The sequence below is a fragment of the Lytechinus variegatus genome, chromosome 14, assembly GCF_018143015.1.
Source record: "Lytechinus variegatus isolate NC3 chromosome 14, Lvar_3.0, whole genome shotgun sequence".
Taxonomy (NCBI): Eukaryota; Metazoa; Echinodermata; class Echinoidea; order Temnopleuroida; family Toxopneustidae; genus Lytechinus; species Lytechinus variegatus.
In genome coordinates this window covers 11,317,081-11,329,387 of record NC_054753.1, presented here as the reverse complement: position 1 = coordinate 11,329,387, position 12,307 = coordinate 11,317,081, and the positions used below count along the sequence as shown (strand labels likewise).

The following is a 12,307-nucleotide window of genomic DNA, read 5'->3' as shown; positions in this document are numbered from 1 at the left end:
TCAACCGGGCGATAAGGGAATCATGAATTGTTAGTGTGATTAAGTCTTTACTTGTATCCCCCTCGTCCGGCGCCCCCACTCAATCCCCCTCTGAATCACCTCCCCCCCCCCTTTTTTTCTCGCAATCTACTAGTAATCTACTCTGAAGGAACGAACTTTGAACTTACAATAATATCAAGGTACCTGAAAGTATTTGTTCAAAACAAATGTGCCCCGTGTATATGAGCAACACTCTGTCTGTGAACTTGACTTAGGCCTGCATGTTAGCGCGGGCTACGTCTGTATTCTGTCTGCTGCATTGAACACACCGTGTCCGAAACAGGCCGTGGAACAGGAAACATAATAATATTCATGCATTTGAGTGATTTGGGTTTCTTATGCAAGCTAGCAGAACAGTTTCAAAATACGCGGTGGATCAACAATGGCTTCGACATCAATATCGTCGTCAGAGGAGGAGGCGTGGAAGAACGTGAAGGAGGTCGTGGGTAAATGTGGTGATCAGGCCTCAATCAACCAAGGCTACACGAAGTGGAACGATTACGAAAAGGTAACACGGTGCATGCACAGGGGCGGCGTCAGAATATTTTGATTGGGGGGTTCAAGCCCGGGGGGCCACTTCCATTCACAAGTGGATACCATGCGCGACTAAGGGGTCTCGAAAGGCACCCTAAACACGTAATTTCCATATTCTGAAAATGCACCCCTTAACAAGTATTGGCGTGTGAAACCCTACCCTTAACAAGTATTGGAAACAAAACGATATACTCTTGGCAAATATTCCCTGAAATGAACCCCTAAACAAGTACAGGAATGTTTTATTGTTACGGGTCCTTCGGTCGTCGGCTTTACCTTATTTGGTTTAGTACGACCTCATCTTCTACACCTTGCGCAAATCGGACTCTAAACACGAAGTGTTGGGGCAAAAAGGACATCCTTTATAAAACATTTGAATTTTGTTTTATCATTCCCGCAAATTCGACCCTAAACACGTAATTTCCTAGCGAAATAGATACCCTTTTTTCATTATTTTTGTGTTTTTGACACCCTTATCACGTAATTCACGTTACGTACGTAACGTGCCCTATCGTGAAAAAGACATCCTTTTTACGTGTTTTTTGGTCGCGCATGGTATCCACTAGTCAATGTAAGTGGCCCCCCCCCCCCGGGTTCAAGATTTTGTCAACTGAATTGTATGGGTATTACAGAGCTAAATGGTTCAGAACTCTCCTTAACTCTTTATCTTTCTTTGTATCACACACGTTCTTGCCCCTCTTACAATTTCATGTCCACAATCAATCTGTACCGATAACGACAGGGGAGTGAGCCCTCTTGTGTTTGTGGCGCAACCACTGATAAGATATAGCCTGGTCACTTTTCGAAACCTTATCTGGGACTAAATTCCCTCAAAGGGGCTCATGTATCAAGACGTATAGGCCTTATTTAGTATGCGCCCTTTCTTTTGTATTCACTGCTGAGTGCATTAAGCCCCCCCCAACAAAAAAGTAAAATATGAAATATGAAATCATTAAAAAAAATGTTAAAATCTGTCCAAAAAAACTAGATTTTCATTTAAAAAAGATCAATTTGTCTTTTCGCTCGCTTTGCTTTCTTTCGGCCGAACTGAGAGGCGATGAAACGTCAGGCTCATACGATGAAAGTGGAGGGGCACCTATATATTGTTTGGCAGACAAAAGGTGCCCCTCCACTTTCTTTGTCCGAGCATGAAGTTCCGCCGCCTCTGCAGCCGGTATATGCCAAGACACCATGTTCTGCCCCTTAAATATTGACTCATTTCATGGTGTTGTTTCTTTTGTTTATTTACTCTTCATCTGTTGAATTGATACCACAGGATATGGCAGCTTTATCCTACCAAGCTCCTACAGAAGCAGTTAATAGAGTGATGTCATGGGTTCCTGATAAAGGATCAAGGATTCTCGACTTTGGGTGTGGCACGGGACTGGTGGCTGATCTGGTATTAAACAGAAATTTGGATCTTAATCTTCTCTAAATACAAAACTGTTGTGATCTTGACATCTCCATGCACTAACTTAATATTTCATGCTCTTGGTTGAAATTTTGGAGAACTTTGATCCAATATCATGCAGTTAAATGTTAATCTCCATAAATGTTTGATAGAAATCGAGATTTTGACCAAGTAGGCCTATGTTTCAACTTAACCTTTAAAACTGGTAAATTTAAAGACCCCCAACACTGCCAAACGTTATCATATATAGGCCTACAAACAGAAACGCCAAATTTTTTTTGGCAATGCTGAAAAAAAATTGGCAATTAAAAAAACCACTTTGTTACCCTCCCAAGTCATCACCTCGAAAGCTCAGCACACGCAATCGCTTTAATTCTAGATATTTTCAAAATAGACTATTTACTCTTGCTTATGAATTCAACAGCTACATGACAATGGCTACACAAGTGTACATGGCGTTGATCCTGTCGAGAAACTGATTGAGACATGTACCAAGAAAGGAACGTACACCTCGACAACGGTTTTGGAAATTGACCCCGTCACCAAAATTCCTTTTGAAAATGGTGAGTTATTATGACTGGCCCCAATAATCGAACCGTAAAGATGCAAACTTGGTATTTTAATGTTTATTTAGTGTCCTTCTTACACGGTTGGCCATATAGACTTGTATTTTACTATTTTGTTACACGCGGGGGTCCAGGGACCGCACACCTATGCAATCACTATTAGATTATGATTTTCACGTTCTGTACACGTTTAATTAAAAGTGGGGGCTAGAACCCCCCCCCCCCTAACCGTCGGTTCCTTAGCCCTGTAATCATTCTGATAGGGACATATTAACGTATAAGCGTAGGCCTACAGGTGGCAAGTCTGTTCGAGTGAAAATTGAAAAAGACAGAGACCAAGCTAGCCCAGCCCCCATCCCCACTTAAAAAAAGTTCCTTGGCCCCATATACTTTCCAAAGAGGGCGTAAAAGAATTATCCCTTTAAAGACGGAGTGAACTGTGTGTGGTCTCTCATTGACTGTGTGTTGTAAAAGACATACGTTTTTAGATATTTACTAATACTACAGAGAATTCACCTCATAATTGTATTTGTATATAGAGAAACTAAAATGCTTTGAGAGGAAAAGTAATTGTTTTGCTACTTGGTAACATATTTATTGCGGTATAAATATATTGAGTTGTTAATTAGCATGTTATCATTCAAGTGGGTCTATTTTAACAGACTATACTAGCATTATGGGTCAGGAAACTGGCCAGGTATGAGTAGTTGAGGACTCGAGATGGCGCTATTTAAAAAGGAATCTTTTCTCGGTGGAACACCACAAACGCAGCATAAATTTATCAAATAATGTGGCACATACCTAGCGCTACTGCACGATTTCATAGTCTTAAAAAAAGTTGTCGATAAGTCCAAGACAAATATGATTATTTTCTAAAAATGTTCATTTATTTCAAATGACGTACGTCACAGCGTGAAGGTCCTCCGATGTAAAGGGGACACTACGTTCGGGTGGAAATAAATTCGGTCACTTGTATCACCCCCAACATTTTACCCCAGGGCACACGCGGTGCCTGGTAATACAATATCGATGAAGTCGCAATTGAATGCTATACAAATAAAAACCCAAATATCGTCAATGACCCAAACAATGTTCGATCCGATAACAAAAGAATCCGTCCACAGGAGGACTCTAAAAATATATTGTATTGCACTCTCAGAATAGAAGAGAACAGGTGCTCTCTGTTTATTACATGTACCATTTATTTATCACACGGTCCCGCAGTGCCGCGCGTGGTTTAGGGATATTTATCATTCATTTCTTCGTGGTGTCTAATTATTATATTCAACGATATCGTCTGATTAAGATGGTGATCAAGGTGTATGTTGATCTAGGCTCACAGCCTTGCCGGTCGCTAGTCGTGTTTCTGAAACATTCAACCATTCCGCATGAAATCGTCGAGATTGATCTTGGAAAAGGTAAGCAAAATAATGATTATACTACTATCTTTACAGAATGTTATAATTTATGTAGGCTTTCCTTGATTCCTTGATTAGCGGTTATGGTGTCCGTCGCAGAAACATTCAATCGAATGCAGGGCCGTAGCCAGGAGGGGGGGGTCTCTAGGTTCCGCGGAACCCCGCTACTTTATTAACAGCAATAGAAGAAAGGAGAAAAAGTGAAGGAGAGCAGGGAAGGTATAAAGATATCAGAAAAATATATTCCGTTTACTAGATAATTCAAACAGATTATTATGCTCACGATTCGATTTCTGTAGCTTTGCAGAGGATACGCGAAATTACACAATATTATTAATGCAGCAAAAGGAATGAAAGTAAACTTAAATAATTTCATCCAATGAGGTGCCCACATATCTGACTTACGAATGATATTCTTAGTTGTGATTGATTGCAAGTCTTTCATGCTTAGGCGTGTTAGGTGTATTAGACATGTTAGAGGGGGTTGTAAAAAAAAACATCAAATGTCCATAAATTGTAAGTTTGATAAGTCCCATAGTCGATTGCAGGTCTTGCACTTATTTTCTGAATTGCGGTTGATTGTTTGTCTATTGACTTTAAGAGGTTGAATTTATTGATCTGATTAAATCGAAACCATCGGAGGCGGTACCAAATTAGTTGCGGGAATTTCGGAACTATCCACTATGAATCACTATGAATCCTCGTATATAGACAGTCATATAAGCCTATAAATTTCATTTTAAATAACAAAATATTAGAACGAGAAAATAATTCTTTAGTCATCTTCAGAATGAAGATAGATATAAGAATAATATTTAAATATGTGATGAAACGACCTATAGCAAGCTTCAGGAGGAAAACCCTTTACTATATTGTATACAGGTGTCCATAAAGAAAATGAAAGTGGTACATTTAAATTTGTCTAACGTGTTTCTTAATGAATATACCTTTTTAGGTTGACAGTTGCTATAATACTCTGATATATAAGTAGCTAACTTTTCAATAAGTGAAAATGGAATTACACGCGGACCTATGACATCCTTTAAAAATAAACCATACTTACATTATGGCTAACAGTTTCAGAACGTCATTTATAATTCAAATTCAGAAGAAATTGAATTTGTTTGACTTGAAATTTCAGGAGACCAGAAGAAACCAGAGTTTGCCGCCATTAATCCAATGATGCGAGTACCGGCAATGAAAGATGGCGATTTCTGCCTTTCGGAAGCGTAAGTTTGTCAACACTTTTATGTTTCAATTTGAAGTTAAAAATAATTAAAAGCCATTTATATTGATGTTAAAATCATGAGAAAGTTGTGTTCAATGCAATTCCTTCTAAAGGGATATCATTATTTTTACATTACCTGGAAACATGCATAATTACCGAGTAATCTAAATCGCTAAAAAAATTGTTATATTTATTCCATTGCTTTCATTATTTTAGTAAACCATGGTTTAAAAAAAGTTAAAGCACGCCCGTTGAAAAAGATCTCATTTTGACTATAAATTTTTATCTAGCATTAGTATCACTAATTGCATATAATGCAAGATGAAGACCTCTGTTTGATATGTATGTTCTCTATTATTTTTAAAATTATTTTTGTTAAATTGATTTGACAATTTGTCAAATGAAGGAACTTTCCTGTGTTTGATTGGCTGGGAAGCACTGTTGCTATCATGACTGTCGGATTTAACAACAGACTTTGTCTAATAACACATCCGACAAGTCATTTCATGAGACACTCCCCATGACATCTCAAGAAAACAGCCTCAACCAATGGGACTTCTTATATTTGGAAAAGTCTGTTTTATCCGACAGTTACCATAGTAACCATGGCCGTACGCAGACGTTTCTTTGCTGGGGAGAGCAGGGCCCGTTGCAGAAAGAGTTGCAATCGATCGCAACTCTAAAAATCATGCGCAACTTGATTTTCAACCAATCAACAGCGCGCATTTGGGACTTGCGTTTGATTTTTTGACTTGCGTTTAAACGCAACTCTTTCTGCAACAGGCCCCTGGACCCGCAATTTTTTTTTTACGAAAACGAGGGAGCAACGGGACCGAGCTTGTCATTTGCCGGCGCATTTTCATTTTGTAAAGTGAAATTGAATGATTTCGTGCATAATTCTGGTGAATTTTTTGAAAATTTTCATTATAAAGAATGTAAGTTTTAAAAGTTTATGGGGGAAACTGCCCCTGCCCCCTCCCTGCATACGGCCATGATAGTAACGGTCAAACTCCTGTGATTCTCAGCCAATCAGGAAAATTGACATATCTGACAACTTGTCAGACGACAAATATGATTCAACGCTCTCCAGATTGAATAAATATTTATTTATTGCATGACTGAATATCCAATCTTCTTTATCATCATCCATAACTCTTCAGGATTGCTATCTTCCGATACCTGACGACGAAGTTCCCGAATGCATTCCCCGATCATTGGTATCCAGCCGACCTCTGTCGCCGTGCCAAGGTAGACGAATACCTATCCTATCATCACCAAGGCGTAAGACAACCAATCGATACAGTCTTTATGACAGAGGTAAGTTATCATTAGCGTACCTAGTTACGGAGGGGGGGGGGTGGTAGAGGGGGCAGACTGGGAAACCCAAGGTACGCAACGTTATTGTGGGTGAATTTCGTTATATCGATGGTTCATTATATCGAATTTTTTTTTACCAAAACACGCGAATTTAGTCATTGTAAGATGTTGTTAAGTCCGAAATTGAAAAGGGTTCGTTGATCGGAACATCCGTGACACTATTCCTGAGGTTTGTTAAACCAAAAAGAAAATAGGGTTTGTTATTTCAAAGGTTCGTTTATCATACATTGAAATCACGTTTGTAATTGATTTTTTAAAAGCATTTGAAAATAACATTCCAATCTTCCAATTGTGGAATGAATAGTTTGGTAAAATTATCAGGCAATTGCAAATTTTCCTCATAAAGAAAAAAATTGATTCCAAACTGTAGTGACGTCATAGCAATCTTGTCATTTGTTGCGATTTGACGCCGATTTTGACTATGCTCCGATCACGACGCTTGTGGAAAATTGAATTTTTATTTTAGTATTCCTATACTATTTCCAAGTTTGAAAAGGATAACTTTACCCTTTTAACTTTAATATCTAATGAAAATGCGATTCGAGAAAAAAAAAAGAATCAGGTGGTAGTCGGATCGCAATGTGTGCGACGGGCTTTATGCGTTCGTTTTGCGGTGGGTGGTCCCGGGGGGCCACTTACATTGACGAGTGGATACCATGCGCGACCAAAAAAACACGTAAAAAGGATGTCTTTTTCACGATAGGGCACGTTACGTACGTAACGTGATAAGGGTGTCAAAAACACAAAAATAATGAAAAAGGGATATCTATTTCGCTAAGAAAATTACGTGTTTAGGGTCGAATTTGCGGGGATGATAAAACAAAATTAAAATGTTTTATAAAGGATGTCCTTTTTGCCCCAACACTTCGTGTTTAGAGTCCGATTTGCGCGAGGTGTAGAAGGTGGGGTCGTACTAAACCAAACTACTGTAAAGCCGACGACGAAGGACCCGTAACAATAAAACATTCCTGTACTTGTTTAGGGGTTCATTTCAGGGAACATTTGCCAAGAGTATCGTTTTGTTTCCAATACTTGTTAAGGGTAGGGTTTCACACGCCAATACTTGTTAAGGGGTGCATTTTCAGAATATGGAAATTACGTGTTTAGGGTGCTTTTCGAGACCCCGTGGTCGCGCATGGTATCCACTTGTGAATGGAAGTGCCCCCCCCCCCGGGTGGGTGGTCAAAGATGGGATATTGTAAAATAAAGTGTTGAGTGAATTGAATGTCTAAAATTAATAATTGCTTGAATCAATATTAGAAACTACTCTTTATTGTACTACAGGTTTTGACGCCGATGTTCACCGGACAACCAGTTTCCCCAGAAAAGGTGAAAGAGGAGGAGAAAGAGATGAGAAAGGCATTGACAGACTTTGAGAGGGTTTTTCTGGCTGGTAAACCTTTTATCATCGGGGATGAAGTCAGCTTTGCCGATATCATGTTCGTAAGCGAGGTAATGAATGATGTTAGATCTTAAAGTAGAAGCGATATTCTTCACTTTTGTAATTTCTGCGGGGGGGGGGGGGTCACTTTCCGCTTGGCCTGTTACGCACCTGCGTATACGCAGAAAGGGGTATCTCTATAGCAGACAAGCGTCGTAGCCATATATTTTAGGGAAAAGTATTGCTTTTTAAGCACAATACTTCGGGTTTTATCATCTCTCTGTCTAGGGTTGTTTGTAATACAGATTAAATCATTAAGCGGAGTAATCAAACGTTTGTTACGAAAATTACTTCAGAATGTATGAATATTGACCGGGACAAAAAGCTTCCAGTTTTACCTTTATTCTTATAGACTTTGGGGATTTGTGTACACTTGGGTAGAGTATCACTTAAGGGAATTTCTTCGTTCAAGTCACTTATAGAGTTATGGTTCTAACTGCTTACACGAAAATCTTTGAATTGTTTAGTTTTGACGTATTCTTTTGGTCTTGCTTTGATCAAGATTTTTTTCCACCGAAAGCAAAATTGGTTTGGTAATCAAATTTTGGATGCTTCTGTAGATGAACGGGTAAAGAAAAGTTAAAGTTTCAAGTTTCTTTTTGAAAACTTCTTTATTTCCTCATCTTTATTCCAGATGATACAGAATACCGTGAGTGGACGTCATGTGACCGAGGGCAATGACAACCTGAAGGCCTACGTGGATCGCGTCACAGACAAACTCAATCCCATCTTCAACGAAGTCTTTGATGAAATCTTCAAATGGAGGGAACAATACCTCAGCAACAAGAAATGATTTTACAGTGGCAAGCGAATCGAGTGACGATTATGTTCATATGATAATAATTTGGACGTCTTTTGTGCCAAAGTTTATGCATCGACATTCACGGGGTTGGTACAATATTTTTTTATTTGAACACGTTTTGAATACAATTTAAAACGTTTTTATAACTAGATAAGTACATATATTCACATATTTTAAGTACACATATTCACGTTTTTTGTACTTTATTGACGACCATATGTTTGGAAGTGCAAGCTAGAAGAACATTGCAAATTCGTGATTAAGTAACAAGCAGGATAGTTCGTGGTGTACAGATATTATATTGGTCTAAGTAACATCAATTTCAAATACAAACCCCAGGTATATTATACTCTTGAAAGAAATATAGGTGTCAAAGTGTACATAAATGTTACCCACAATATGAGAGAAGTATATCTCGCCACAAAATAAAGACATGTTTGTGTCGGTGGCACATTTTTTACAGTTTCATTCTTTTTGTTGTATAGTAGATATATGATATTTAGTTTGTATAAATAAACTTATGTGGTCTTTTAAACAAATTTTTACTGTTTATTTTTTTAAAGTGATATGTGTTGGATATGAGTACTAGAATATTGTAGCCTAATAATGTTATCAGCATGATCAGTAATAGTGGTATCAGTTACACTCTAAAAGAAAAAATAAAAGGTTTACCCAATATTTGCTAAAACGGGAACATACATGTTGTTTGGGTAAAACGATATATATATATATATATATATACATATATATATGTATTGTAAATTTGACGCAATGTTGCGTTGAAATAGCCCAATGTGGGTAAAAATAATACCCAGCAAACATGCATGTTCCCTTTGCAGGGTAAATTTTTTTATTTTAGAGTGCATATAACGTTATGTAATTGGAGTAGCGTTGGAGACGCAATGAAGATGATGATGGTGATGATGATTATAATGACGATGCGGATGATGACGACGACGATGACGATGATATTTTAATGCCTCCCCCTGCTCTCTGATTTAAACCAACGGATTATCATTTTCTATTTCGAATTCGAAGATTTATTAGCTGTACGTTTTTTTTTATCAAATCCAGACTTATTATAGCAATCTCTTTAATCTCAAGTTATAGCAAAGAAAATGTTTTAAATTTACATAAATATAACAAAAATGTTTTAAATTTTCACCAGTTTCTATCACGCTAAAAAGTAAAGAGGAAATATATATCACAAAAGTTCGCGTTGATGCCACTTTTGGTAACATATTTTTATACGTTTCTAACCAGTTTTAGAATAGATGTAATCGTTTCATTCGATATACAAACATACAAATTTTGATTGATTAATAGATGTAGATTGAAATGTGCTGCATTTTGAATATTCATGAAAAGACAAGTTTGTGGAGGGATATTTTTACCTTGATATTGTTATGCACTGCATCAAGAAAAAGAAAACGATGTTAATGATTTTTGTCAAAATAAGCATTGACGCATGAGCATAACTTTATCTGAATGTGATTAAATATATATTCTTTAAGCCACTATTCAAACTTCCCTTCCTATAGGGTTTTTATCGTTCTTTTATAACTAATTATTCAGGAAGTGGAGACCAACAAATTACAATTTGTTAAGTAATGAAGATAATCACCCCCTCAAGAGAGAGAGAGAGAGAGAGAGAGAAAGGGGAGAGAAGAAAGAACGAAGAATAACTATATACAACATGTATAAAGAGGTCTTGGACGTGTAAGTAAAATGCTCCTGTAATTATTTTGATTGAGACAAATCAAAACGTAACCTGTTGATCGTCTTGCCCCCCCCCCTCCTAGCTCCCTCTCCCCTCCTGGCCCTCCAACCTCCTACCTCTCCCCTCCCCCCCTCCCTATCGAAATTGTCCTGCATGGCACCTCCTCTAGAGTGAATATCTGATATCTTTACAGATTATTTTGAAGCAGTCGTTTCGTCAGGCGTCTTTGGTAAGGGTGGGGCCGGTGGCGACATTTCACCTTACACTGAGATAGTTCGTGTTCTGCGACCAGGTGAGTTCTGGGGGGCGTTTCATGAACATTTTTGTCAGACAAGTTGTCAGATCTGACATCTATCCTTGATTCTGATTGCCTGAGAAGCACTGTAACTATGGTAACTGTCGGACGTTTTATCCGACAAGTCCTTTCATAAAACGCTTCTCTGGTCCCCGTTTCATGTAAAGACTGGTTATAACAAATTACAGTTTTTATAACAAATTTACCATCAGCCAATCATAGTTGAGGACATCAGTAGCTTTTAATTGTTATTGCAAATTTGTTATTATAACAGATTTTATGAAACAGACCCCAGATGTAGGTCTCACATGCCTCAATTGCAACAAGAAAGTAAAAAAAAAATCATTCGACCAAAACCAAAATTTGTTATTATAACTGATTGGCAGTAGTGTATGCAAATGATTCTTCATCTTACACTGATTCGAGAGAGGGCAATCACTCAACTTCATTTGCCCAAAGAGAAAGAGATAATCACTTTACTCGTGGAAATGACGACTTTTTAAATATCATCCTCAACATTACGGCTATTATAACATTAAGTACTACGACTACTACTACTACTACTACTATCACTACTACTACCTCCACTATACTACCACAACCACTACTACTACTACTGCTGCTGCTGGTACTACTTCCACTTCTACTACTACAACTAGTATCTACTTTACTACTGTAGGCCTACTGCTTCCACTGATACATACGGCATCAAATGTATTCATATTTTTATTATTATTTTTTTATTTTACATTAGGTGGCTTCTTCGTAAATTTCATAAGGGAAAGTAACTGGGAATATCGGCGCAAAGACGAACTCAACCAAAGAGAGGTGTACGACAAGCTGTGTGCCGACGGAGTTCTGAGCATGCGCTCACGGGACAAATGCGACTACTACAAGACGTCAACACCATTACCTGGAATGGTATTAGTCGTGGAGAAAAATTGAAATTATGTTAAATTGCAGATTGGCCGTTGTTGCAATAACGTTGATGATTAAGTCATAGACTAAGTCATGTTATACAGTTCGTACCACCAAAAAGGAAACCAGTATTTCTAGTTGTTGTTTTTTTTCAAATATCTGAAAAATATGATATATTCTTTGACATTGTCATGAGTACTTTTTCCAATTCATTACATTTATTGATTTCTGGAACTTTTTCATAAACAAATTAATACCGAACATACAGTAAACAGAGGATTTATCAAAATTGTTTGATTAATATAAAAAAAATGTTTGAAAAAAAGTCTATAATTACAAACAATCAAAATATTGATTAAAGACTGATCAAAATAATTTTTTTCAATGACATCAAATCAGTCGGTTTAGAGTCGGTTTGGTTGATGTGACTATAGTATGACAGTGAAGGAAACATACATAGCGACAACTGATTAATAAAGAAGCTCCTACTTCCAAAACAACAACCAATCAGGACTCGATGTGCCCTCTAGAAATCTTGAAGGTTTTCAGAAGAAAGAA

At 37.6% G+C, this 12,307-nt stretch overlaps 2 protein-coding genes across 2 annotated transcripts; both read left to right on the top strand.

Annotated features, from left to right (window-relative positions):
* Positions 1 to 212: 212 nt before the first annotated feature.
* LOC121427554 (methyltransferase-like protein 27) lies at positions 213 to 11,776 on the top strand. The gene is made up of 5 exons (XM_041624004.1): positions 213 to 547; positions 1,850 to 1,972; positions 2,409 to 2,547; positions 10,730 to 10,828; positions 11,586 to 11,776. The coding sequence occupies exons 1-5, from the start codon at positions 422 to 424 to the stop codon at positions 11,774 to 11,776; spliced, it is 678 nt and encodes a 225-aa protein (XP_041479938.1). The 5' UTR covers positions 213 to 421.
* LOC121427553 (glutathione S-transferase theta-1-like) lies at positions 3,762 to 9,324 on the top strand. Its single transcript, XM_041624002.1, has 5 exons — positions 3,762 to 3,968; positions 5,110 to 5,197; positions 6,357 to 6,513; positions 7,858 to 8,025; positions 8,649 to 9,324. The coding sequence occupies exons 1-5, from the start codon at positions 3,857 to 3,859 to the stop codon at positions 8,805 to 8,807; spliced, it is 684 nt and encodes a 227-aa protein (XP_041479936.1). The 5' UTR covers positions 3,762 to 3,856; the 3' UTR covers positions 8,808 to 9,324.
* Positions 11,777 to 12,307: the final 531 nt, after the last annotated feature.